This window comes from Corvus hawaiiensis, chromosome 22, assembly GCF_020740725.1.
Source record: "Corvus hawaiiensis isolate bCorHaw1 chromosome 22, bCorHaw1.pri.cur, whole genome shotgun sequence".
NCBI lineage: Eukaryota > Metazoa > Chordata > Aves > Passeriformes > Corvidae > Corvus > Corvus hawaiiensis.
In genome coordinates, this window is record NC_063234.1 from 6,216,258 (window position 1) to 6,243,862 (window position 27,605).

General features: G+C 51.0%; 1 protein-coding gene and 1 long non-coding RNA gene across 4 annotated transcripts; one reads left to right on the forward strand and one right to left on the reverse strand.

Annotated features, from left to right (window-relative positions):
- Positions 1-19,612, reverse strand: WNT4 (Wnt family member 4). Of its 3 annotated transcripts, XM_048326368.1 has the most exons (8): positions 19,460-19,543; positions 18,332-18,432; positions 18,160-18,196; positions 17,386-17,618; positions 8,155-8,390; positions 5,999-6,130; positions 5,488-5,630; positions 1-5,270 (listed from the first exon to the last, which is right to left on the reverse strand). In XM_048326368.1, the coding sequence occupies exons 4-8, from the start codon at positions 17,511-17,513 to the stop codon at positions 4,803-4,805; spliced, it is 1,107 nt and encodes a 368-aa protein (XP_048182325.1). In that variant the 5' UTR covers positions 17,514-17,618; positions 18,160-18,196; positions 18,332-18,432; positions 19,460-19,543; the 3' UTR covers positions 1-4,802. The 3 variants fall into 3 exon arrangements, with proteins under 3 accessions (XP_048182325.1, XP_048182324.1, XP_048182326.1); XM_048326367.1 differs by having other exon boundaries at positions 17,386-17,580; positions 18,101-18,432; XM_048326369.1 differs by lacking the exons at positions 17,386-17,618; positions 18,160-18,196; positions 18,332-18,432 and having other exon boundaries at positions 19,460-19,612.
- On the forward strand, positions 5,581-27,605 carry LOC125337076. The gene is made up of 2 exons (XR_007207934.1): positions 5,581-5,657; positions 25,057-27,605. It is a non-coding gene; the product is annotated as an uncharacterized LOC125337076 (long non-coding RNA).

Here is a 27,605-nt window from a genome sequence, read left to right on the forward strand (position 1 = left end):
GCAAGTTGCACAATTTATTTTCTTGTGCTTAAAGCAGGATTTTGGCAGTCAGGGTCGGGAGGCCTCTCTGAGGAGCGCTGGCTGGGTGCCCTCCTGCCGTCATGGTATCATGCTGCTGTCAAAGGCTCTGCTCTGCTGGGTGTCCGTCCTTCAGCATGGCCTTGTGCTGCAGCCTTGTGCTGCTGAAGGACACTCTGCTTGGCCAAGGCACTGACATCTTCAGCAAGTGCAGGTGGAAGTGATGGTCACCCCAGCGTGGGTTCTCCTGTGCCAGACTGACATGAGGCCCATCATTCCCAATTACTGTGGTGTGGCAGCTCTAAGGAGGACTGATCCTCTTTTTCACCTCCCCATGCAGTAATACACCATTCTGTCCTTGAAGTATTACTCTTTGGTGGTCCTAGACTCTTCTTTCCTGCTGTCTCCATCACCTTGCTTCCCTACAGCCAGCTGGTAAACTCATGGATAAAGGGAGAGAAGGAGATACAGGAGAATTACTGTGCTCATTGCTGAAGGAATATGCAAAGGGATTTGCTGTAATGTTCACTGATGGTATGAGGGAAGGAAAGGATGTGAGTGCTAACTTACGCTCCGTCAGCATCATTAATGTCACCCACGGTGATTTAATTGCTTTGCAAGGAGCAGTGGGTGAGGCTGAACATGCCCAGGGAGGGAGAATGAGATAGTTGGGAGTGAGGGAAGTGTCCATGGCCAGTAAAGGGCATGAGGGTGATGTGGTCGAAACAGCTGGAGAGAAATACCAGCTCTGCCCATGTGCTTGGCTGTGCCGTGCTTGGATCTGGGATGGAGAGTTGGGAAATGTGAAGCCCAGAGCTTGAAATAGCTGAAGCTGAAGGTACCTGACACACAGGTGGATTTTCCAGTAGAAAAGGTGAAGAAAACAGAAGCAGAACATGGTGGTAAAGTTGGGAGTTTGGGGAATGGGAAAAAAATCATGGATTTACCCATCGGAGCAGGGTGGAGAGGACTTGGAGCTGAATCCTATTTTTGCCATGATGATCTCAAGTTGGCAAGTGGGACATCCAGCAAAGTTTATGAGGGCAAGAGGCTGGGTGGAGATGTCAGCCTGTGAGTTCTCAAAGGAGGGATGAGCTTACTAAGGAGAAGGTGTTGGGGGGGCTGAGGATGAGGACCTAGTTCTGGGCCTGTAGGGCTGGAATGGGGCCGAGCATGTGACAGGATGCAGTGGTGGGGAAAGGCATAGTGTGATGTGGTCTGATGTATGTGGGATGCAGGGGACAGGCAGAGCAGGTGGGGGGCATTGGAAGAGGGGAACACAAACACCGTGCTCTGTCTATGGTCACAGAGAAGCCAGTGTCTCCCTTCACCTTGTTTCAGCAGAAGAATGAGGCATCTTTTTTTTTTTTTCACTGGAGACAGTTCCTCACCTGAGGCTGCTGCTGGAGTGGGGAAAAGAAGTACTGGAGGAGTGGGATCCACCAGGGGAAGAGAGGAGCTGTTGGAAGTAAGGATTTTTGGGAGGCTCAGGCATCATTTTCTCCCATCCTACCATCCTCTTTCTGCAACAAGTTAAACTTAACAAAATACCCCTCAACCCCTGCCACCAGAGAGGCTGAAGGGAGAGAAGACAGTGGTTTTACCATGGGCCTATGGAAAGGTGAGCTTTGAGAGCACACAAATGGAGAGTTACAGCTAAAGAAAAGAGACAAGGCAGAGTGTACAGCTGGACCCAGCAGCAACCCCTGCTGAAGCAAGAAGCTCCAGATTGTAGGGGAGTGTGAAAAGGATGCAGCCAATACTCCCGACTTGGAGGAAGGAAAAGGGACAAGCAAAATGCACTGGCTGTGGGCAGCTTGGAGCGTACCTCGGTAGCTGGCACTGCATCCCCTCCAAATCCAGCACACCGCAGGACAGGGATGGAGGTAAAAGTCAGCAGGTCCCTGACTTGGCATCTAGGGGCAGTTCTTGCCCCTTCCCAGCTCAAATGCACGTTGAGCCCACTGGCAGGATGCTTCCAGCAGCACACAAGGTAGCTGTGGCTCCTTGGCTGTGGACAGGGCAGAGGAGCACTGTTCTAAGCAGATGGATATTGATGCCCTCTTTACAGGAGGAAGTCAGAGACTTACTGAAATCTAAAATAAGTTGCCTCTTAAGCCAGTGGTGTGTCAAGTGGTTAAGGCTTGTGAAACAAGCTGTGCTTCCACTGATGGGAAAGCAGGGATGCAGCCTGTGGTCCAAACACCAGCATCTCCTGAGGAGAGACTGGAGGAGAGACAAAGAGAGCTTTAGTGTTCCCTTTGCATTGTCCGGAGGCACAATGTAGGCACCTCTCTTACCAGCTAAGGACTCTTGGGAGGAGACCAGCAACCATGAGGGGTTTGCAGCACGTTATGGTTTTACACTGACCAGTGGAGATGATTACAGGACAGGAAAACCCCATGGCTTGTTCAGCACAAACTCATTATTTAATAGACAAAGTAAATATGAAAATGCATTTCTAACCCCCCCTCTGGTGTTGAAATTTACAGTTATGAGAAGAGCCGGGGTGCTGCAGAGCCAAACTATCCCTGGGTGGCACTTGCAGGGCTTAGCTTTCATTGCAGCTTGAAAAAATCCCATGTGTAGACATTAATCTCCATGCTGATTTGGATTGTCTTGTTTGGCTTTGGCCCTCATCCTAGATGGACAAGGAGTAGAAGACTTGGCCAATGGCCTGAGGTCTGTGACCTCCTCTGCATGAGCTGGGAAGAGGAATAATAGTCTCTAAGGTATTTGAGGATTTGCAGCCTTGGGGGGGCTGGAGATGGAACCAGGGGAGGCAAAGCTTAGATTGCCCCCCTGGGGATTTAATGCTGCACCCTTGGCCAACTGAGAGAGGCAAACCCTGCCCTGGTGTGCAGATCTCTCATTTGCACTGAAATGGATCAACCCACGGTGCTCTACCTCAGGGCCTACCTAGGGTGTCCCTCCCCATCACGTGGCACATTTTGCTGGAGGTTTATTGGAGCTGGTGCTGAGCAGGCAGGAGGGAGGCAGCTGGGGTGCGCTGGGGGTTACCCTGATGCAAACCTCCCTTGCCCTGCACTGCTTCAAGTCAGTTGTCAGCAGATGGTGTCTGGAGATCTTCCAGCGACCACAGGCTTTCCTCCAGCCCATCACTGCCATGGCACAGATGGGATTTCACATACGTCTGTGCATTCCCCCAACCTTTCCCCCCTCAAGGAAGAAAAACAAGACTGCAGGTTTTGCAGGAACCCCCTCCTTCAGCTGGGAGGGTGAGGGCCACAGCTCTGGGCTTTCCTGGACCATGCAGAGAGCTCTCTCCTACACAGGAGGGCTCAGCAATGCTGACTCCTCGCCTGTTGGCTTAAGGTGCCATTTTGAGGTTTTTCTCTGCCTCCCTTTTACTTCTTGACTCATAGACCACTGAGTGAGGAAGAGAGGAATTGGTTCACTTTCCACCTCCCCTCGCAGTGCCCCTCTGCTTATTAGTTCTCCAAATATTTCGTACTGCAGCCCAACAGCAAGGACTCTGCACTAAGCCAGTCCTAGGCAGAGGGAAGACAGAGTAGGCAGGACAGCACCTTATCCTCATGGCAGTGTCCCAGGGAGCAAGACAGGACAGCTGGGGCCCTGCTGCACTAAATTTCTGTGACCAGGCACACATGGCGGCATCCCTCTGGCTGAGTCCTTCTTCCGTGTCTTCCTAAGGGTGAGACAGCGATAGCGGCAGAACACCAGCATTCCTCCACCCCCAACAATTGCTCCACTGTGTACTTTTGCTTTTCTCAGCATTCAGCAGGATGGTGACTGTCCCCAAGTGCCTTCCTGAATGAGGAGAACAGGCATGTGGAGGAGAAAGAGGAGACCTGTTGTGGGAGAGGAGACCTGTTGTGGGATGCATGCAAGGTGGGGGCAATTATGGGACAGAAGGAAAGAAATCAATTTGGATTTTCTCCCATCAGCTCCCAGCTCCATTAAGAGTCAGTGGATTGCAGGTGTCACTGCCCTTTGCTGTCTCCAGTGGAACCAGGTACTAGAGAAGAGATGAGGGAAACAGAACATGGTGGGACCATCGTGTCCCCCAGTAGCCCTAGGCAGCCACTGAGGAACTTCTGTAAACCAGAGCAGCCCCTGGAGCTGCTCCAAAATCCATCCATTGCCCAGGAGGCCTTTGAGCATCCCACAACAAGGAGGTGCAGAAGTGTCCCACATTTCCCTCATAAACTGATCACCCTTGCTGGGCTCCACATGGAACTTAACTCTTGGAGGACAGTGCCACCCTTGTCACCACCTGCCTGTCCCTTGCCATGCACCTGGCTGCACAGGCTGGCTGTGCTCCTTCCCTTCCTGAGGCTTAGCCAGGGCAGTGGTGGTCCAAGATGCTCAGCATGTGCCTTAAACAAACAAAAATAACTGTGATAGAAGATTTCAAATGCTTCATTACCCTTGTCTTAAACACTTCTTATCTGCAGCGCTCCAGAGGCAGCAGGAGCCCATCCAACAGGAGCTGGCACCACACAGGTCCCCAGCCAGCCAGAGAGCAAACGTGTCTGCTGGCACAGGACACTAAGGGGTTCTGGCTTCAGCAAGAAATACAGCAAAGCAGACAAAACAAAATTTTAAAAAGCCAACAATGATCAGTTTTTTTAAACTTTAAATATTTTTTTCTTTAAACTCTGTTTTTCTCTGTGGTTCTGTCTCTGTAAAGAGGTGTGCTCTCCCTGCAGCATCTGGGTCACTTCCTCAGTCCTGGCTGTGGGGCAAGGGAGAAGCAGGGTCAGTTAAAGAGGATACAGGTGGGTGCTCTCCCCCGTGCATCACCGGCACGTGTGGATCTCCACCACCCGATGGCAGGGTTTGCACTTGACAGAGCAGCACCAGTGGAATTTGCAGCTGCACCTTTCCACAACCTCCACTTTGTCCGTGTGAAAGCCACGGCCGCAGCACATCAGCTCGCAGCCATCAATGGCCTTGGAGGTCTTATTGCACTGCCGCCCACTGGTGCCCAGGACCCCATTCTTGAGGTCGTGGTCACAGAAGTCAGGACTGGAGTCTAGGTAGACGAGGTCCTCGTCTGTGTGGGGCTTGAACTGGGAGTTTTTGGGCACCAGCACTTTGGTGGATCCAATCTCGCTCTGTTCAACCTCTGTGGCACCATCAAATTTCTCCTTCAGGATGTTGCCCACTTTGCGGAAGGGGGGCATGGCTTTCCAGCATGTCTTGAACTCGCACGAGCCTGACACACCGTGACACTTACATTCCACCCGCATGTTGTTCAGGATTGCCTGGAGGAACAGACACAAGGAACAAGATGGGATGGTCAGCATGGGATGGACACAGCATGGAGGGTGCAATGGATGGGGCCTGGGAGGGCTGTGCAGAAAACACTGCTGGGTGGGTATGGGATTAAAAGAAGCCCAAATGGCTCAAGCTGTGGCTGCAGAGCCTGGGTGGGATGCTGCAGAGCCGCACCAACTGCCTACATTTCCTCCTTGCCATTACCTTCCTCCCTGCCTCGTTGTTGTGGAGGTTCATTAACGCTCTGTTGGAAGAGGCCCCTTTGCTCCTCTCGCGGATGTCGACGAAGGACTGTGAGAAGGCCACGCCATAGGCGATGTTATCGGAGCAGCCCGACCACTGGAAGCCTGAGGCAGAGAGCACAGATGAGACAGGTACTGCCACCCTGTAGTGCTTGCACTCTCCAGCCCTGCTCTTCCTAAAATCCAGCTGGCCTGCCCCCTCTCTGTCTTGCTGCCTAGTAGTCTGGGCCGCATGGGGAATTAGGGAAGCTAGGGAGTGTGGCCCTGGGGGACACATGGACAAGATGCTTTCTGTCCTGTGGGTTATGCACCCAGGTGCCTTTTTGAGGCACTCATGTGGACTAACCAGAGTTTTGTTTTTTTAAACTTTTCCCTCCTTTCTGGATGGCTCCAGAGAGTGGGTTTGAATTGCAGGTATTTTGGCTACTTCGCGTCCCCAGGCAGCTGCAGCTGCTCTCTGTTCAGACACTCACCCTGTGGGCTGCCCCCCTGCACTGTGCGGTCACATCCACACTTGTCCAGCTCACCACTGCTGCAGGCGCGGGTCACGGCAAAGGCCACCCCTGCCGAAGAGATGGCATAGACGAACGCTGCCTCCCGCGTCCCTGAAATGGCACAAACCATGGTGGGAAATGTGGCAGCAAGTCCGAGGCAACACGAGCGGGAATTCTGGAGGGGATGTAGCCCGGTGGCCAAAGGCCCTTGGTGGCCTGCCATGTGTGTCTCTTCTCCTCTCCCCTCTTAACACTGGTGTGGCACATAAACCCCCCTGAAAAGCTGGTCTGAAAGATGGCTCTCGGCTATACAGAGCTATCAGGCTAAACCCTTTGCTCTGTCACTTCCTCCTAAGATGAGACAGCCCATGCAGAACCCTCATTGTCCCCACCTCCAGGGATGCTGTTTGCTTAGTGTCAAGGCTGAACCTGACTCATCAGAGACCCCTGGGTGCTGGGAGATGTTTTGCAGCAGTGAGGGCCCATTCTTGCAATAGTGAATAAGCTGGGAACTGCCCCACAATATTAAAAACATGAATGATGGGTGAATGATAAAACCTGGCAATAGGAGAGACAGAGGCTGCACTGCCAATGCGGGCAGAGCTCTCCAGCGCTTATATGGAAGACTGTCTTGCCTTGTGCTTGCAGGGCACCTCTGCCATGGAATCCTTCCTGCATCCAAAACACCTGTCTGCTTTCCATGTCCAGGAACATTCCCTGCAGGTGCAGATCCTTGCCATCCTCTTTCACAGGGTCCTGTAGCTCCCAACGCCTCCCAAACTACTCTGCAAAACCCTGTTCTGCTCCCAAAGCACCTCACAAAACCCCACTGGTGTCCAGGGTGCAGTCCAGTCCCAGTTCTTGTGTCAGATACCTATGTGGTGCCACATGGTTGGGAAAAGCGTGTTTGAGAAGTTGGACAGATCCCTGGGTGTGAACACACAGGGTAGCAGGGGCAGGTATCAGCTCTAGCAACACACAAATCCCCACTGTCCTCCAAGGCTGATTGAGGACACAAACCCTCCAGTTCTGAGCAAGGAGGGCTGGCATTTGGGGTGGTCCCATGCTTGGTGCAGAGGGGGGATGGCTTGTGAGCAGGCATCACCCAGCTTGCCGGTCAGAGAGAGGGCAGCTACTTTGGTGGTCGCATCCCAGACTTTGGTGGCCCAGCTGGCAGTGGCTGGGGAGGACCCAGCCAGTGTGGGGACTGAACCGCCTCCAAGTTAATCGAGGCTAATAGTAGGATCATGTTGGTCGGTTTGTGCTGTGGCTGCCTAAAAAGAGACGACTTTTAGTTTCTGGTATTTCTGGTATTTCCAGTCCCTGAACCTTCACAAGAAGAGATCTTCACCCCTGCATTGAGGAGAGGAAAGTCAAATAAGGAGCCGGGAGGATGCTTTGGTCTAGGGGTCCTGGGATAGGAGGTGAGATAGTGCCTCAGAGATAGCACCTGAGGGGAGGTAAGGGATGCTTCAGTGATCTTAAGGGGTTGCAGAGGGGTTTTCCCCTCTGTATCCTCACTCCAGTGCTCTGGTTTGATTACAGTCCTGTGCTGGGAAGTTGGGGTGCAGCTGGGATCAGAGGGGCTGGGGGCTGCCCTGGCCATACCCAGCCCTGAAGGCTGGTGGTGGGCAATGATGCTGCCACGAGTTCTTCCCATGCCAGGTGGCACTGAGCCATCCTCCTGATGGTGCCCATTGATGCTCTGCTCAAGAGCGGCCACATGCCAGCCTGGCAGCAGCCACCACTTCAGCACTACCCAGAAAGAGACTGAGTAAATGGCTTTGTGGAGTGGAGCTCCTGGGCTTGGTGGGGAAGAGATGAGACCACAGGGTGACTTTAGGACCTCTTTTCAAACTTGGCATGTCCTTGTCAATGCGTGTGAAAAAGGTTCAGGAGAGCTGAGGAGCAGCAGGAGTCTGGATATATTGTACCCAACATAGTGAGAAGAGCCCTGCTGAAGTGCACAGGGACCCATCTGCCCCAAGATCCAACACTGGATAGGCCCTTCCTGACCCTCCCCAGCCACCGGTTTGGGGCAAGAAGGCAAAATCCTACCACCTGCAGTCCACCAGACTGCTTTTATAGCCATTCCCCCAGCAGCATCACCCCAGACACACGTCCTTCCAGCTCACCTTGTGTCACCACTTTGCCGAAGACAGGCAGGGTGTCTAGTGTGGAGCAGTTCCAGCGGCGGTTGCGGAACTGGTACTGGCACTCCTCGATGGCCAGCTGGGCTCCGCGTCGCACCGAGTCCATCACCTCCAGGTTCCTCTTACACATCTGCACCTGGCGCTGGATCAAGCCCTTCAGCTTTTCGCAGGTCTCCTCCTCGGAGATGCTCCCCACTGAAGACAGCTTTGCCAGGTACCTGCCATGACACCAGCACAACGGGTTAGGAGGCAAGGGCTAGGGGAGCCCATATTCAGCTGGGGCCCATGTTCAGCCTTGCAGAAAGCAAGGAGACTGAACCTCTTATTCCCTCCATAGCTGAGACCTGCTGCCCATCTGGGGTACCTATAAATGTACCATAGCAGTGGCTCCACAAGATGCATTTTTGGCTGACAGAGAACAAGCCCAAGCAAAACCACCATCCCTCTGCAGCCTAGTCCCTGTCTCTCAGGGAGTCCAGCTGTTGGCTCCCCTTTGCCTCTGTTGCAGGCAAGGAAGATATTTTCAGTGTTGTCTGAATGTTCCTGGTCAGGTCTCCTGAGTACCGGCATATCCAAGTGCTACTAGGAAAAGCCAGAGGTCTCCGAAGTCAGCCAAAACAAGCAGGACAGGCACTTGGCTGCCAGCTCCATCTGCCACAGTGCTCCCACAGCATGGCTGTGTGTTCATCACCGGCAAACATTGCCCTTCAAACCACTTCCCTCCTGGAGGCTGCTTTTAGCTCCCCCATCCCAGGCAAGGATGGCCTCTGGGAGCTGCCAGGTTTCCTGTCACTTGGGATTCAAGCAGGGCTTGAAGCAGGGAAGCAGAATCAGGAGCCTGCTGGGGCAAAATTGCACAGACTGGGCACCTTCTCCACCAGCCCAACTTGTGAATAGAGCCGTGAGGTCTTAGATGATCTGGAAAAGACTGGTCCTGTGTGGAGGGGACCATGTGTTCTGCTTTCCATAGCGCCATGTTCAGCAGAAAGAGTCACAGAGCTGCTCTTGGGTGTCAGCATTAGAGGAATGAGGGAGCAAGCACCTTTAAGACCAAGCACCTCGAAAACTCTCAGCATTTCCTTGTCCAGTGTGTGGGCATGATGGTTCCTGCTGAACATCCCAGTAACTCAGCCTCCCACCCCTTGTTGTGTTGTGGGCATGGTGTCCATGCTTGCCCGTTTCCCAGTTCCATCCTCCTGCCGCAACCTCTGGATCACAGAAGGAGCTTAAGATAGACCCAGTCAGATTTTCCAACAGGGCTGTGTGATAATCTAATATCCTCTACAATTATTAGTGACTGTGCTGGCAGGTGTGTATATGAGACCCCCTCCTTCCTGTGGCTGCTGGCAGCCACTTTAGATGACACCTCCATGGTGGAGCCCTGACCTGCTGTGGAGGTCCCCTGCACAGGACAGGTGTAACTCACACTTGCACCCATCCATCCACTGACCACACTGAGCTTTAGTGTCCTTGGGAATTGTCAGTGTTGTCTCATGCTGCTACCTTGTCTGCACCAAGAGATGTAAGTAGTGAGCTTTTTGGAAACTTCATGCCTTGACTGCATTTCCCAGCCATACAGAACTTGTGGGTTTTTTTGTTTGCTTGTTTTTTTAACTCCTCCTCCCAAGTTGCAACATCCTGCTAAGGATTTTTCTTTTGAAGCCCTGCTTGCCTCTGAGAAGTGACTGTGCAAAAGTGGCTCCTGCTCCCTGCCTGTTCCCATGTGTCCCAGGAGCCAGATCTGCTGACTCCAGCCACAAAATAGGTTGTCACAGCCTCTTCCTCCCATTAACCTTGCCAGTCTGCCCCAGGAGGAGAGAACAGGATTTTCTCTTCTGTGCATCAGCAGAATTATTCAGCAGCTTGGTTTCATGCTCACAACTGGGGGGCCATGGGAGCCAGGGAGAAAGCTGTCTTGGCTCATGGAGTTCATGGGGAATCTGCATGGTGAGATGTCAAAAGTATTCAGTTTTCCCTGATTGTGATCATGGAGGCAAAGCTTCTCCAACAGTGGGAAGCAGCAGGCTCCTGGGGTTTCAGAGCCAAGTGCTCTTAGAGCCTTTATACCAGCAAATCATCTTTGCCCAAGGCATCCTGTTCCTCCAAGGGGACAGCCCTGTTTGCAGAGGACAGGACCTGATGCACATGGGTGGCTTGAAAAACCCATCATGGCCAAACTCAAGACTGTCACCTTTCTGCTGGCCCCCACACCATGCACATGGGTGTCCCTGACCCTGTGCTGCCATCCCAGACATGGAGTGCAACAACTGCTGTTCTCACATCTTGCTGCACTTAGCTGATGTGGGGTGAAGGCACCAAACCACCTCCAGGAGCTTTGAGGATGCTGAATGCTGAGCACACACAGAGTGCCCGTAACAGCTGTCTCCTCCCAGGTCCAGCCATCATTCCAGCTTGGGCATGGGAAAGATGATGCAGCAGAGTGGTAAGATCCAGCCCAAGACAATGTGGGTTATAGAAGAGCTTTGGGCCTGGAAGCCAAGAAAATCAGAATCTACCTCCAGTACTAACCCCTTGTGCTGATTTGGCTTCCCCCTCTGCCAGCAACTCTAGCAGCATTTATCATGCCAGGGAAGCATCTCCTTCAAAGCTGTGAGACTGGTCCTACAGATGAGTCAGTGCCTGCTTTGAGTGCAGACACAGGCAGAAGAGTTCTGTGACATAGGTGTAGGAGCCACATTAGTATCAGCTCTGCTCAGGATGGGGCATCATCTTCTTTTCTTACATATTTCCCAGCTTGAGATTCTCTGGGCAATATGGAGTAATAAATTCAAAGCACGCATAAAGGAAAGTGTGACAAGAGCCTTTCAAGCTTTTCCAAGGAGATGCACCTGATAAGGTGCTTTCCCAACTCACATTTGATGCTGTTTGGGATGATAAAACAAAGGCCAAGGATGCTTCAAAAATAGGTACAGCTCTCCAAGAACAGATCTGGTAATTTGTTTTGCAAGGCAGACAAGTAGGATGAAACTATCCAGAACAGTGCTCTGGCCTCTCTCCCCCTTGACAGGTCCTGTGTCCCATCACCCCTCCTCAGCCTATGTTTGGCAGCCCCTCTGTGGAGATGGAGGCAACTGTGCCTAAAATGCTGTGGCCCCATCATGCTATCAGTTTGTTACCGGTCCAGGAGAACCATCTCTGCTTTCCAAAAGACATGGTTTTCGATGGGGGAGGAAGCTCCCATCCTGATCCCTCGTTCAGGATGGATCCAGAGGTTGAGGCAAGGATTTAAGGAAGGACCTTTGCTGAAGGACCTCAGCTTTGAGGCTCTCATATGGCATCTCATCACACCACATTCAGGAGCACCAGGTAGGAACATCTTATCCCCTTCCCCTCTCTGGGGCAGATGAAGAGTGAGGTAAGAGCTAGGAAACATGCTCCGCCCTCATCAGCACTTGGAGATGCTTCCATCTCATGTTTCTCAGGGCTGTGGAGCACCAGGGCTGTCAGGAACCAAACCCATCTGCAGCATCCCACGGTCCCCATGGAAACCTGGCTCTAGCGCTTTGCTTGGTCCTTAACAAGAACTTCATCCAAACTTTGTTTTCCTGGGCTGAAGTGGTAGAATCCACAGCCAAAGCCTTTGTCTACCTGCACAGAAAGCTAGACGGGCACAGCAGGAGGAGTGCAACAAACAGCTCCTGCCCTCTGCAAAGTCTCCATGCAGATCTCCATTGTGATATCACATCTCGATTGCTATGCTTATTATGCTTATAATTTAAGTCTCACATGCAGCCTCAAAACAGCCCTGCTTGTGGAAAAAAAGCCCAAATAATGGTGTATTTTCTTCCTTTTCCAAGACTGGGCAAAGAATGTTTCAAGAGGAGAGCTGCTGCCCACACCGTTTTTTCAAGTTCTGTCTCCTTGCTTCATCATGGCCTTGTATGTTTCTTTTCTCCTGCCTTTAAATCCAGGCAAGTCACTTGCAGAACAGCCTCCCTCTGAAGAGTCATTGATCTAAGAGAAAACTGACAGAAAGCCCTTCCTTTTTTCCCATCCACAGTATTGAGATCAGGATTGAAGCCCCATAATTTAAGCAGCTGCAGCTGATTCACTCTGCAAGATGGAAAATAAGTAAATCTCAAATCCAGGGAGCTTTGGAAAGGTGGGGGATGTCAGAAAGCCCTGCTTAAATAAAAATTATGATAATACTTTCAGGAGGAAGAATAATGGGTGAAATGACAAGGAGACATTGAAAGAGCCACAGCAGCTGGCAGATTGAACTAGGAGGAGAGATTCCCTGCTATGGAAAGGTGTGGAAATTTCAGTCATTGACAAATACTCAATTGAGGTGGGTCAGAGAAGATGCAGCAGATGTCTTGTAGAAAGCAGAGATCTCTGGTGTTTCTTTTATTCAAGCAAATGAGTTTCAAGTGTGAGAACTCTTTGTATTGTCTCATTTCAGGAATATTTTCCTGAAGATGAGAACTTTCAGACCCAGGCCAATGGCATCCCTGATAAACCACGCAATAGATCTTCTGAAATCAGGCTCACAAGCTTCACCCTGCTCAGCAAATATTCAACCTTCCCCCAGGGTTGAATGGCCAAGGCCACAAAAGGCTTGTCCAAGCCTTAAATTGTGAAGATGATTCAGCTCTGCTCCTGTCTGAAAGGCAGCAAACACCCCCCAGATTGTGGAGGGGTCAGCAAGCACATCTCCATGCTTACTGAGGCTGCAGGGACAGTCAGCAGTGACTCGAGATTGTCCTAAGGATTGCGACTGCTTGTGTAGGCAAGTTTCTTCTGGGGAAGAACTAAAGGCTTGTTTATAATGTGAAAAACTCATGGAAAAACCCCATGCATCCCTGCATGCATCTGTCTGTCTGCATAGCTAGACAGATGCATGCAGGGAGAGGTACTGATCAGAGTTACGGCTCCTTGCAAGGAGCCATCCTGCAGATATGGAGAAGTGTTTTATCTTTGCCTTGTTGCTTTCCCCTACCAAGCAGGGTGAGTGAAGCCATGGAAAGATGCCTCAGGCTGGCATGTCAGATGATGCTCCAGGCAGGCCAGAGAGCTCCCAAGATTTCTCATAGTGTCCCATATTGGGCTTAGTGCCACTCTCCCTGTGCCAACAGCACCAGGCTGGTTGGGCCCACCACATCCATGGTTCTTCAAGTCTGTCAGCTTGGGCATGTTCCTGTCAGGATTTGTGGGAGACCTGCAAGGTTGCTCTTGTCCAGCTGCTGGCTCTGTAGCAGGACTTGGCCTTCCCAGGGACCGAGCATCTCCCTCCTGGGATTAGACATCCTGCCTTTCTAAGTGTAAACTATGATTTACAAAGTCATCATCTGAGAACCTGTCTGATCTCTTTCTTGGAAGAAATACAGCTGTCTGCCTCAGTCCTTCCTGTCACAGTTAGAGCACCATCTCTTTGCTGAAACCTGCTTTTCACACCTACTTTTCATCTCCAATTAACAGCTGCCAAAAGAGTCACCCAGGAGGAGGCATTGCTACGCCTTACACTTCTACCCCTCAGCTCGAGGGTGAGCCTACACCTCCAATCCTGTTCCCCATCCCTTAGACCCTGCACCTAACACCATGTGCACCCAGCAATGCCCCAGCCCCAGCCACTGGTGGTGGCTTGCCTCCCCCATCACAAGTATTTGGGGACAGTGAGATGGCCAGCTGCTGGTCCTGAGCCAGTGCTGCTTTTTTGCTTTCTGAGCATGTGGGGGCAAAATCTCCACTTTGTAATGGGGATGAGCAGGATGGAAGCTGGAAAGAGCCTGAACAGCATCCATTTTGGAAATCTGCTTTGAATGTGTAGGAAATTTCCTTTACTTCCTTTACAAGCCAACAGAAGCTACTCCTGGACTCAGGTACAACACCAAGGCCTTGTTGCAAGAGGAGGCAAGTGCAGGCCAACTCCTGCAGTGCTTCAGGCTAGACTTGGTTGCAGAAAATCTGATGAGTTTTAAGTTTCGATCAGAATTTGCAAATACGTGGCAAAAAAAGCCTTCTACAGGATTAGTTTGATCTCACCCAACATCGGCCAAGAGACTCAACTGATTACTTTCCCCCAGGTAATTTCATGAAAGCACAATACTGGCTCCAGTTCTGCTGAGCCAGTCAGATCCTGCACGGCACCTTCCTGGCTGTGAAGTGCAACAGCCCATGGCAGCAGCTCCAAGAGAGCCTGGAGGATGCTGCCAGGGGTCACCCACAGATGTTGGGACAGACACCCTGGGGTGGGCAAGGCAGAGGTTACCTGCACTGAGTATCCAGAGCAGAGTCTGACATTCAAGCAGCCTTGGATGACTGAAAGTTTGTGGATTCACAAGGCTTTCAACCTTTAAGAAAAAATCACCAGCTATTGTAAGAGCTAGTGTCGTTGCACTTGTAAGGAAATACAGAAGAATCTCGTAGAAACTGTTAACCTCCAGGACTGCTCAGCAATTTCATCATTTTAAGAAAGTGGCTGTAATGCATTTCTCTACATCTACAAAGATGAATTAATTAATCAAGTGGACAGTAGCTCTCAGCAGAGTCACATAAACACTTTTTTGTGTCAGTGCAAAAGTCCAGTTCTGATTCATGGAGTCACATCAAGGCACTGCAAAAAAGAAACCTGCCTCTTGCTGTTGCTCATATTTGGAGCTCATCCAGTTCTTCACAGTCTGGGATGCAGAGTGGTTTTATCTCCCTCTTGTCCATCCTCCCTAGAGTCAGGTTCTGCAGTGAACGACTGGGGTGTAACTTTATTTGAGGCTTTCTTAGGAAAGGACAGAAATGCCCATCACCACTGAGGAGTCAGAGAGCACGGGGCCCTCCTAACACCCTGGAAAACACAGCCCTGATGGGTGTCTGCCAGACAAGACCATTGCTCAGAGACAAGCCAAACTTGTTTGGAAGTCCAGGGCCAGGACCTGAGTGCAATCTGCAGAGTGCAACCCACAGCCAGCCCGTGTTCATTGCCGAGTTAAAATTAGCTGGTTTTGTCAGAAGTGGCAAGATTTACAAATAAATAAAAATTAAAATACATTTACAGCAGTTTCAATTTCCCACCCCACAGCCTTGGGAATGGGTACCATGGGTTCATGCACCAACCTTGTTGATCTGACAGAGCAATGCAAGGGAGCCCTGAGCATCCCAGAAGTGGAGAGCCACTTGTCCAACCCACAGCATCCCCTAAAGTAAGGAAATTCCTCATCAAACCCAAATGGTGCAACCTACCACCCTGGCTGCTGGGACAGATGTGACTGGGGAACCTTCCTGACACTGTCCTCACAGCAAAAACCAGGAGCATGGAGAGGGGAGTGGAGCTTGGCAGGAGCAACTCTGCATTAGAGTCAGCTGCACCTGCCAAATCTGTGCCATGGCAGCACAGCACCTGATGGGAAAATGCTGGACCAGTTCCTCACCAGGTGGAAGACGGGAGCATTGCAATGACCATGCAAAGAATCTTGTACAAAATTAAACCAAGCCAGGCTCCAGGTGAAGTGATTTCTCCCCACTATCAAAGCTGTGGAGACTCACCTTAAAAAAATAAAGCCTGGTTTAAAACCAGAAGGATGCAAATGCAGGACCCAGGCATGCTTCCTCTCAAATCCTCTGCACTGCATAATGACCCAAACAAAATGAGCATTCCGCCTGCTCTTGCAACATCCTCACTCCTAAGCTGGCAGAGATGGGCACAAAGAATTTGGGCCCCTGTTTGCAAAGCACCTTGTGATGTTCAGATGAAAGGAGGCCAGGGAACTCCAAACTCCTTTTATCCCTTCCTCACCAGCCCTCGAAAGTGGTTAGAGAGCAGTTGCTTAGCCAGGCTTGCTAGGACCCTCACAATGTCTTCAAGCTTTCCCAGAGCACTCAAATTATTTTTTTTTTTAAGGTTTTAAAAGCCCATCTGTGCTCCTGGCCCTTTAAGCCAAGTCCCAAGCACAGATGGAAATGTGAAATCCCTGTAAAGGATGGATAGACAGAGTTGCTGGTGGTACACCATGCTCTGCAATGGCATAACCACATCTCAGACCATATGGGGAGCCTCCTCCAGAGCCAGTTTTAGCTGCAAGAAAATGGAGAGAGGCTGTAACGATTCCCAGATAGTTTGATAACCAGGGGTCTCACCCCTACAGGACCCTCCCCTGTCGTATCTGATGTTTTCTGTTTCTGTTCTCTCATCATTCAAACCCTCTGAACAGCTAGAGAGCAAGGCAGTGGGCCCCAGTGCCTCACGCAGTTAGTGGATACTTACATCCACAACCCACTTTGCACATTCTCTAGTCCATGTTTTCATATGGACCTCCTTCTCTCCAAAATAGGTAAATAAATGAATAACTAACTAAACAACTGGACTGAAACCAGAGCCTGGCACTCCTATTCCAGCTATGGAATGATGCTTGTTTGGCTGGAACTTTCTATGAAACACCCTCAGCATCAGGATGGGTTTGGAGCAGAAGAGGCCTTGCTTCCAAATTCAACCACATCACTGCACATGTGGGTTCAAGAGTCTACAAAGTACAAGTTACTTTGAAAAGTAACTCATCTGCTTCCCCTGTATAAAGCATGTCCCTGGGCTCCTTCAGAGATAAAGTAGAAGCCAGATGGACCTTCCTGTGCACAGCTAGAGAGATGTAAAAGGCTCTGTCTACAGCCCTTTATTTAATTTACAAATCTGTGCCTGAAGAGGCAGGAGGCAAATCTGAGCCTCCAAATGCAGAAGGAAGAGCAAGCCTGAGGCTTTCACAAGAAGTGGGAACAGAGCATCTCTTCAGATTTGGAGAAAAGAGGCTTTCTGGATAGGCAACAAGCCAAGCAGCAACTCCCCAAACTCAAGACACTGAGAAAACGCACCTGAGGTTTGCTTCCTAACCAGGGAGAAAGCAGCTTGGTTTGTTTAATGAAAAGATTTGGGAAATCCCTTCCAGCTCAATGGCCACTGTAGCAGAGTGATCCCTTTGAGAGATTCCCTACACCATCTCCTTTTTATACTGGATGGGGCAGCTCAGCAGACACTATTGCATGGCCAAAATGAGCGCTTCTCCCACAAAGCCAGGCTTACAGAAACACTTAGATCAAGTGTTGCAAGCGGCATCTCTCCAAAGCGCTGGGGGAATGCGAGTCTGTACAGGTTGAAAGAAGCTTTAGAGCTTTAGGGGGGAAAAAAAAAAGCTCACAACTGAGCTTAATCACTAATCCAGCAGGTTTCTGGAAAAGCAAACTCCACTGTGCGCTGCCATTCAGTGCACACACCTCTGTGCAGAACCGTGTGCCTGGCGAGGCTGGATCCGTCCCGTGTGCTGGGTGCAAGCTGGCAGTGCCCTGGGATAACGCCGAGCATGCCGAGCCCACACACGTGAAGACATACGGGGTACACTCATTCCTCGAATATCTGATAACTCCTGGGATCCTTCTCACTCTGTTTATTGCCTCCGGCAGCCTTTGTTTCTGATGTGAGAAGATAAACAATGGGAATTGTCTTAATCCTAAAGGCAAAGAATAAAAAGCACTGAGCGGAGGACGATCCTTTTATCATGATACATTTGCAACATCAAAAAAAGCTGACCCCCTTCCTTTCAAACGCACTGAAATGTATCTGCTTTTCCTCCCCTGTTGGCAGGAATGAGCCCTCCGCTCTCTGCTGCCGAGCCCCCCGCGCCCACCCTTGCTCTGCCAGCACGGACGGCTGCACACAGCCCTCCCCGACTAGTGCGGCGAATCACCCCTCCGCGTCGCCTCCCAAATCCTATCCCAGCTGCGTGCGGCGCCGGGAACCGAGGGGAGTCCCACCTCTGCGCATCCGTGCGGGGCAGCTTGCTGACCTCACTCATGAAATCCCTACTTTCCCCCGTGCCCGTCCCAGGGCAGCCGAAGCTGCTCCTCTCCAGAGATCTGCCATCATCTCACAGAGCTTCCTCAGCAGGACTTTCTTCCTGCGGGAAAAACACTCCCACAGTTCCCAATATACCTTCACCAGAAGCATGACAGTTAAAAAGACCACCTTGATAGCTGCTATGATCCACCCACCAGTTGCTGAAGACGTGTGGCACACAAGTCTCTCCATCTGGCAAAGGAGGAGGGGAGAAGGACTAAGCACTAACGCATCCTAGGCAGCCACCTTTTCCCACAGGCAGGACACTCAGAGTGCCGCTGACCTGCCGCTTTCCCCAGGCATTGAGGAGCATCCTCCAAAACCCACCTACATCCCACAGCCTCCAGCGACTCAAAATCTAAAGGCAGGAGCCGTATCCGGATGCAGAGAGGACTCCTTGCACCGGTGATGTGTGCCCACCTGAGCACCTGTGTTGGGAAAAGTACAAGACACTCAGGATCTTTCATGCCGACACACCCGGGAACTCCCTATCCTGCGTGGTGTACCTGCCCCTGCCGACAGAAATCCATGAAGGCGGCCCATGCTCCCAGCCGGAGAGCGGGTCTGCTGGGTGCGTGCACGGGAACTAATTAGTTCCCGTCAGCCGGCAACACGGGGAGCAGGGGAAGCACCATCTCCCACCAAAACAGATTTATTAGGAAGAACCGATGCCTTCGTTCAAAGTTAGGTGGGAAAGTGCTGTCATGCTCCATCCCCTCCGCCCCGGGGAGGGGGGGGAAGGAGAGGTGTCCTCTGCAGAAAGTAGTCCCACCGCCTTGGCAAACACGTAGGAATTTTCCAGAACGATTTCTGTCCCTGTTTACCTTACACATTATTTCAGTGTTTGTTCAGCGGGTTCCCGATGTCATCGGGCTCCTTTGCAGCGTGCAACAGCCCCCCGACACCCGTCCTCCTACCGGGAATGGGGGGCCGAGGCGTGGGCAGCCCTGCTCGCTGCAGATCCCCAAGCCCAGCACGTTTGGCCACCCCAGCTCTGCCAAATCCTCCCCTGGACCGCTGTCCCTCGCGTGGCATCTCGCCAACCCCCAGGCCTCGCTCCGACCCCATGCCCCGACCTCCGCCTGTGATCTCGGCGTGATCCGCATTCATAACTTAAGGACAAAAAATGGGACGGGAGCTAGATAACAAGCCCCATTCCCATCAGCCGCGATAATACACCGCCACTGAGCGGCTGGGGAGAGTCGGCATCCCCTGCCGCCCACCTGCATGCGAATGAGGGCTGCAACCCCACGGCCACGGCGGCGAGGTTCAGCGGGGACAAGGGACCGGCGCGATGGCGACGGGCACCCGATGCCCCGCCGGGGACCGAGCAGCATCGCTGCGGGGGGTCGCACCCCGATGCTACCCAAACCCAAGGCACCTGCTCCGCGCCCCCCGGGCTACCAACAAGTGGCGGCGTGTCCGTATTCCCCCTCTCGCTTCGCGGCTACTCACAGCCAGTTGCTGGCGTTGGCCGAGAAGGTGGCGAGGATGATGAGCAGCAAGGAGCGCAGAGAATACTCCGGGCTCATCCTGGAGGGCAGGCAGGGTGAGACTGCGCGGAGCCGGCGGCGGCGGCAGCGCCCCCGCCGCCCCGCGCCCGGGGCAGCCGCCGCCGCAGGTGGGCGCGGGCAGGAGCGGCGGGCGCTGCCCAGCTGATGCTCCCGCGACGGCCGCTGAGCCCGACTGTCAGGGCGGCCGACCCGTCCCGGGATGGAGCGGCGGGGCCGGAGGCGGGCCGGGGGCGGAGGCAGCCCCGGGGGCCGCCCCGGCTCCGCCGCTCCCTGGGCGGGACCCGCTGCCGGGGACACCCCCGGGGCGGGCCGGCGGCGGAGAAGGCAGTGGGGGCTCCGACCGCAAGGAGGGTATTGGGAACTTTTACGGCGACGCGGAGGGCAGCGGGGGATCCGCCGGGGGATCCGCCGGCACCCCCCCCCCCCCCCCCTTCCTGCCGCACCCACCGAGCGGCACCTCCGGGTGGGATCGGTGGGTGCGGGGAGAGACAGGGGAACCTCGCAGAGGGAAGGGGCGGGGGTTTCCGCATTTGATGTTTTTTGGGGTAATTTCCTGGTGGCTGTGAAGAAGCAGAGCCCTGAGATGTCCTGGCACTGCCTGGAGTTTCCCTGTTGCTGGGAGGAGCCTTGGCATCGCCCAGGCTGCCTTCCTCAACAAGCACCCCTTTGACTGGGAGTGTTTTCCCAGATCCCAGTTTCTGAGGATTCACTGTAAATGCCAAAGTGCATTTGAAAATTTGCAACTCAGGAGCGGGGTCTGGGTGGGTTCTGTCTGGGGGTATCTCTCTGGGGGTTCTATCAGGAGAACAGCATTTGGAGCCAGAACAGGGACAAGTTTGCAAATGCCCTTGGCATCTCAGCAAGGGCTGCCCCGTGGAGAGCTGCCAGCCACAACGGCTGGTGGCAGGCTCTAGAATGTGCAGATGGAGGGTGATGCTTGACCAGATATCAAGGCTTAAACTCACCTCTGGAAAAGTCAACTCTTGGGAAATTCCAGGAGCTCCTAACAGCATGGCTTACCCACCCTGAGGCCAAGAGATGTGGTGGGGATCCCTATCTCTGCTCCATCCACCATGCCTCTGTCTATCCATATGGGCACAAATGACTTAATTTAAAGCCAAGAGCAACATGAGCTAGCTGCTTGGTGTGAAATCCAAGATCCCAGGCAGCCACAACTGTGCACCAAATCTCCTCCCGACAGTGTTGTTACTTAGGTCCATTACTAAAACCTCTTGCTACCATCTCTAAAATCTTGCCAAGCTGGTTTGGAGCTATTCAAAATTCCCTTTGTCTTTTCAACTCCATTTCCCTGTAGCTGGGGCACACTTATTCAAAGCACAGCAACTTGCGCTAGGCTGCACATATGCCTGTCTAACTTTATTACACCTACTTTAAAATCTCTGCATTAGTTCCCTGTCAAAGTGAGGATTTAATTTCAAAGTGCTTTGACTTATATTCCAGCTCCTGACAGGCGGCAGCCCACCCTCACCTAGTCATTCATCTGGCTTTCACATCCTTGCTGATTACCCTGGGTGAAAGCGGGATGCTGGCTGCTTTGCTGGTGAATTGGAAGTTGTTGCTGTGAGCCCTGTCTGGGTAATTCAGTGCAACTGGAGCTGATTAATCTGGCTCATCATTTGAGACAAAGCTGAGGCCTTCTGGCTTCTAATTGCTCAGGGTGTTGAGTGAATTTGTCAGGAAGGCAAGAACTAATTGAGAGGCTAAGGGGTATGAGAGGGTAGAGGACTGTGGCTGGCTGGCTGGAGCCATGTGGGTCCATGGGAATATCATACTTTTGGGCCTCTCGTGTTATTCCCGTCCAAGGAGAAACACCAGAGAGTTCAGCAGAAGCCAGAAGGGTGAGCATGGAACCTGGGGTCCTGTCTGGCATGGACATCTGCAGCCCAAGGAGCACTCCTGGCTGAAATGCTCCTGGTGCCAGGGCTGGCGGTGCTGCGGAGAGGCTCAGGGCACCCTGCGGCTTTTTGGGGTAGCTGTGGTGGCAGGATGGTGCAGTGGGTGCTTGACATGAGCTGGAAGACCTCTTGAGACTTCTCTTGGCCTGGGCGAGGAGTTGTAGATCCTGCCCACCTGCTTCTGCAGCAGCTTCAAGCCCTGTCTCTATTGTAGCAGGTAGAACAGAGGGGACCATCCTGACTTACTCAGCAGGAGGACATGAATGCCAGGCCATTGCAGCAGTCACAGCATGGGATCATTGGGACTAGAGTGTCCATGGAGTGATGAGTGGTATCCCCATGCCAGAGGGGAGGCAGATGCAGACACATCTGGAGTAAGTCACCCTGAAAGGAAGTGCAGTGTGAGCTGCCTGTGGAGATGATAAAAGTGCAGCAGGGCAGGAGGGGTGTTTATTTTACAGTCTCTGGGGTGGAGGAGGTGATGAGTGTAAACAGAGGACAGAATATGGAAATAGGCACTCACTGCAAGGGTGTGGGTCCCTCGGTCTTTTCAAAGATGCCCATGAAACACTGCTTGGTCATTACCTGCAGCTTTCTGGAAGCTGGGTTCTTTTGGCCTCTGATTCAGAAGGTTCCAGGGTGCTTTAAAAACCTAAAGCCCAGCTGATTTGGAAGAGGGGAAGGTCCAGATCCAGGGGAATGTTTAAGGGACACACCAGGTCTCCTGGCCTGTGCATTGCTGCAGAGCCTCCTGGCCAGCAGGGCCCCTCCTGTGTACCCCTCTCAGGACAGCAGCTGGTGATGAAGGCCCCTTGTGACCCCCAGTGTGGGTTGGAGCTCAGTGCCTGCTGACCACCCCAGGCCGCAACATCAAACTCCCATTAGATAAGGAGACTCCCTTTGATGTGTAAATATTTCAGTAGATGGGAAGAGGAATGAAATACACCCCAGGAGTGTTTCATAGGCTTGCCCAGGTGTGACTTTATTCAAAGAGAAATTACCATCACCATATCACAGGCAAGGTAAAGGGCCAGCAGTGGTAGCAGGAAGGGGTTTTCAGCTCTGAGACCAGTGTGAAAGCAACAAAGCATGCAAAGGTCCAGGCAAAGGTGTAGCCAGGCTCTGGACATAAGTGATGTAAATACAAATTGCACTCAAGAGTTTTCAGCTCTGAGACCAGTGTGAAAGCAACAAAGCATGTTGCCAGGCTCTGGACATAAGTGATGTAAATACAAATTGCACTCAAGAGTTAAGTGCAGGCAGGTAGCACTCCTGCTCAGTTTCTGGATCTGACCGGTGCTATCAGTCATGGAGGTTGTGAGAGATATTTTACAGGTATTCTTTTGTATTACAGATATTCTTTTCAGCTTTCTGATGCCCCATGGGCTTACCAAATGGGATTGAAAGTGGGGTACTCTATAATCTGGAGGATAGTCTCCACCATGTGATGGGGAGAAGAGCTACAAGAAAAAGGAAAGGAGAACTCATGGGTGAATCTGAGCCTGTGAGAGTTGGCTCTGAGTAGAAATAAATTCTATTTTGGATTTAATGGAAGATAAATATCGGACACTTTAGCAACAGTACATGTATTAATCCTGTCCTGGAGAAAGGAGAAGCTATTCTGGGAGCCTCCATGCCAGAAAATACAGGGCAATTGCACTCCTTTACAGAAACCTGTGTTTTTTCTGATGAAATTTATTTCAAACTACCCAAACATTTCCAAGGAGCACTGATGACTGGTCAGAGCAGGGACTGTATAGGACTGCAGTTCACAAACAGAAGCAGCTTTGCAAACATGAAAATTGCTCTGACAAAAGAACCATGTCCAGTCCATTACAATCGGGGAGTGAGCAGTTGCTGCAATCCATACTCACCTGGGCAGCTCAACACATCACAGTAGCCACTGGAACATTGTCAAACCACAACAAACATCAAGACCACCCTTTTTTTGGCTGCAGCAGGATACCTTTAGCCCCATATGTATTTCAGAGCTTGCTTGGGAATGCGCATTTATTTGTATGAGTCTTCAGAAGTAGGCATTCAGTTCTAACAAATCTTCAGTGGCGTCACCTGAAATCTGGCACTGAGGCTGGTAAGATTCACTCCTCCAATTTTATTGTCAGATAGGGCACTAAAAAAATACCGAGTGGCTTGGGATTTAGGGACTTTTCTTTTGGGTGTTGTCTCTGAACATACCATCAAAGTTTCTCTGGGAAAAATGAGTGTCTGTGGTGAACTTCTGGGTGCGGTCCATGAGGGAAGTTAAGAGCATTCCCAAATATTGTGAATGCCTTCAAACCATACCATTGCAGAAAGAGCCAACTTTTCCACTGCTCAGATAGATCCTTTTTCACAGGTTGTGAGTGAATTGTCCCCTGGCTTGTACTATCTTCAGAGGAGACTGTTACTGCAGTTCCAGATTCTGGCATTTAAAATATATCCCAACTGACTTCCCACTCACCTGGGTGCCATCCACACCAAGCAGTCTGTAGCACTGCTGAAACAAGTCTTGATCCAGGTGCTGGACAAGTGGCCATACCCAGCAGTGCACGTGCAGACAGCCGGCACTGGAGTGACAGCTCATGACTGCAACCTTTGCCCTACTCATTCTGCCCAGGGAGAAAATGAGATTGCAGGCTGGTTGGATACATAACACCCTGATCCACTCCTTGCAGTGCTTATTATACCTCCAGGCATTTAGGAGCACTGAGACTTCATCCCCCACTGTGGGAGCTGGAAGAGCCACGCTCAGCTGAGCAGGATGGAAGGAGGGATGAGGCCACCAGGATTGCAGAGGGTCTTCCGGGCCGGTGATGGTCAGGAGAGGACTGGGCAGGGGTGAACTCAAACTATTCATGACTTTTGGTGGAGTTGTCTTCAGCTTATCTTCACATACAGCAGATGTTACAGATGATGGAATCCCAGACTGGTTTGGGTTGGAAAGGACATTAAAGACCATCTCATTCCACCCCGTGCCATGGGCAGGGACCTTCCACTAGACCAGGTTGCTCCAAGTCCCGTCCAACCTGGCCTTGAACATTTCCAGGTATGATGCAGCCACAGCTTCTGTGGACAACCAATTCCAGGGCCTCACCACCCTCTTAGTAAAGAATTTCTTCCTAATATCTAATCTAGTCTCTTCTCTTTTAGTTTAAAACTGTTCCCCTTGTCATGTCACTATCTGCTTGTGTTAAAAAGTTGCTCTTCCTCTTTTTTTATAAGCCCGTGTAAGTACTGGAAGGCTGCAATGACGTTTCCCCAGAGAGATGAGACCTACAACCACCCCAGGTGGTGTTACCATTGCCAAGGTGTTCAGCCTAAGTGATGTCCACATCTCTCTTCCTGTGTGTGACCATTTTCCAAGGAGGTCATGGGGCTGTGTCTTGTTCTGCCTCTCTCCTTGCACCACTCAACCTGTTGGTGCTCTTGCTGGTATGGTTTTGGCCCAGCTAACATGTACCTTGCAGACAGTGGCTAGGCAAAGAGCAAGGGAGGTCTTATCCCAAGGCATAGGATAGATAAGGCCGGTTTGTTTTAAGCTTTGCTGTATGTTCCCTGACAACTCCATACCATTTCACCCTCAGTGCCACCATTCTCTGGCCTGCTTTGTTTTGTCATGCAGACATGGCCTTTTGGGGATACAAACCAGAGGTGTGAAGGAACAGAAGAAAATCAAGGAAAAGAGAGGTGCTGATTGGGATTGTTGGGTCTACTGGTAGTGAATAAAATACTGATGGAGAAAACCTTCTAAATCTCTGGAAGCAAGAAAAACTGTGCCTGGAAAGAACTGCCAAGCTTTGTCCCATGACAAGGGCTGACAGAGACAAATGAGCTTGTCCGGGCCAGTGGAGAAGTCCAGGACCAAAGTCTTCTACTGCTTCTCACCCAAGGTTTCTGCTTCTCTGTGTGTAAATTCATCCTCTTTCATTTGGCAAAGAGGATGCAGAGTTGCATTGGCCAAGCCCTTTGAAAGCCATGTGGAGTATCAATAAGGACAGTTTTTCCTGTCTTTGGCTATCAGGTAAATGACAAGACACTGGCCTTACAGCAGAAAATGTTCGGAGGACATTAAGCTGCATTTCCCTGCCCTGACTGGGGAATGTTTTAAATGGGGACAGCATTCTCCCTCCACACCCATCTTCAAGAGGTCCCAGTGTTTCTTTTGAACCATCTCTTCCATTGGCTCAGTCTGCATCCACCTGAGATATGAGCAGCATCTTCGGGAGATCTGTTCCTTTCCTGAAGATGCATGTGGAGCAAAGTGTTGGCTGTACAACTTTTTCATGCTGGTGTCAGATGAAGGTGTGTTGATAGGGAATTTTTTCCTGGCTTGGAGGAAGAAGCAGAGCTGGGCTTTGGGAGATACCCAAGGGACAGGTTGCTGCACTCATACCAAGTTTGATCCTGCTGCTTTGCTGAAATGCAATTGATAATTGAACCTGATTCCCGAACCAAGTCCTTATTTCTCCTGAAACACATCAGGAATGAAGTTTCTGCAGCAGCATTGGGCTGTCTGGGGCTCATCTATTTTATTTTCTCTTGTAGCAGGAAATCTCTTATTTTAAGTAACGCTCTTTTCAGAAGTGACTAATTAAACAACAGAACAGGAAATGTAAGAGACAGTGAAATCCCCTCAGCTGTCCAGTGCATTTCTACGTAAATATGGTGGCAAAATGATGAAAACAAAATCTTTTGGAGACAAAGGCAAATGAGAGACCTGGTGAGGCAGCATTGGAAAATCTATAGTTTGTTATAATAAAGTGAAACCACTGTGTTTATCCTGTGTCTTGGAGGATTTGGCATAATTATTCTTAGGAAGGGAGGGAAGCCACATGGAAATCAGAATAGCCCAGATTTTTGCTAAAATATTTGTACAAATATGGTTATTCAACTACAGAAAAGGACTTCTTTGGGGCTGTTGCTTCTGAAATTATCCTGCAAAACTGGAAGGACTGTAAATGTTTGGCTTTAATAGCTACATACAATGCAAACCTAATCAGTGAAGCTTGAAATGTCCATGGCAGGGAAGAAAGGCAGAGTTTTATGGCTCTATGGAGGTGTGCAGAAGACCAGACACAAAAGCTGCCTAACTCCCATGTAGGAAGGCAGCCTTTAGAAGCTGCTCTTTTGTCAGAGACAGTGGGGTGAATTTTCCATGCCAACATGATCTGCTTGTTTGCCTGGTTTGGTTGTGAAGAGTGGGAGAAGGTGTAGCACAGACTCCCCTTGCAACCAGCCTCCCTCAGGGTGTTCAGGCAGCCTCATTACCCCAACTCCCACCCAGGCTGCGTGGCTGTGGGGCAAGGACCTGGCAGAAACCATCCCAGCAATCTGGGGAGGAATTAGGGTTGTGCTGTCTAACTTTCAGTTTTTGCCTCCAGCAGAGGCTAAAAATGTTCCACATCGCTTAGAGGTGTCAGGTTCTGTAGCCGTAGGCTGGGAACAGCCCTCAGAACCTCTCAGTTACACATTACCCTGAATATCTCAGCAAATTACTCACAGCTAATTGAAATAAAGGAAACGCAGTGGCTCAGTTTACCTGGCGGACTGTATATAGCAACGCAACCACTGCATTTTGCATTGATCATAAACCCAAGATTTATTATCCCACCTGGCAAATATTGACTTTTTTTTCCCCTCCGTCTGTGCTTCCTTCTCATGTCAATATAGCAGTGTTCATCCCAACTAAAGTCAATAGTTTCTTATTAACATTTCAGCTCTAGAAGTGCAAAGTTTCCAAATCATCTTAGAACATTCCCTAGAATCGCAAAACCTCTGGTCAGTGGTTTTCAACCTGCTTTGGTTAGCTGAGTCTGAAAAATTTTCCTGTGGCAATGCAGACCCTTCTAAAGCAACTTAACTGTACTGATAACAGACTCCAGGTTGATGAGTTACTTTCTGTGGACCCCGCAGAAGGGATTTGCAGATCAGAAGTTCAAAAGTGCAGATGGAAGAGATACGTGGGAGACAGGTAATCAGTCAGATGTGTGTCATTTCGCATGTTGAATTTAGAGGGGTTCTTAAGTTCCTAAGGCAGGTGTGCTCCAGAAAAACTCTTAACAGAAATCACCAGGAATGGGACTGTTGAAGCGAACGATGGTTGTGGGTAGTTGTATATGTTTGACTTATGATGATGCATATATATCTCAATAAACCTCTGTCTATATCTCA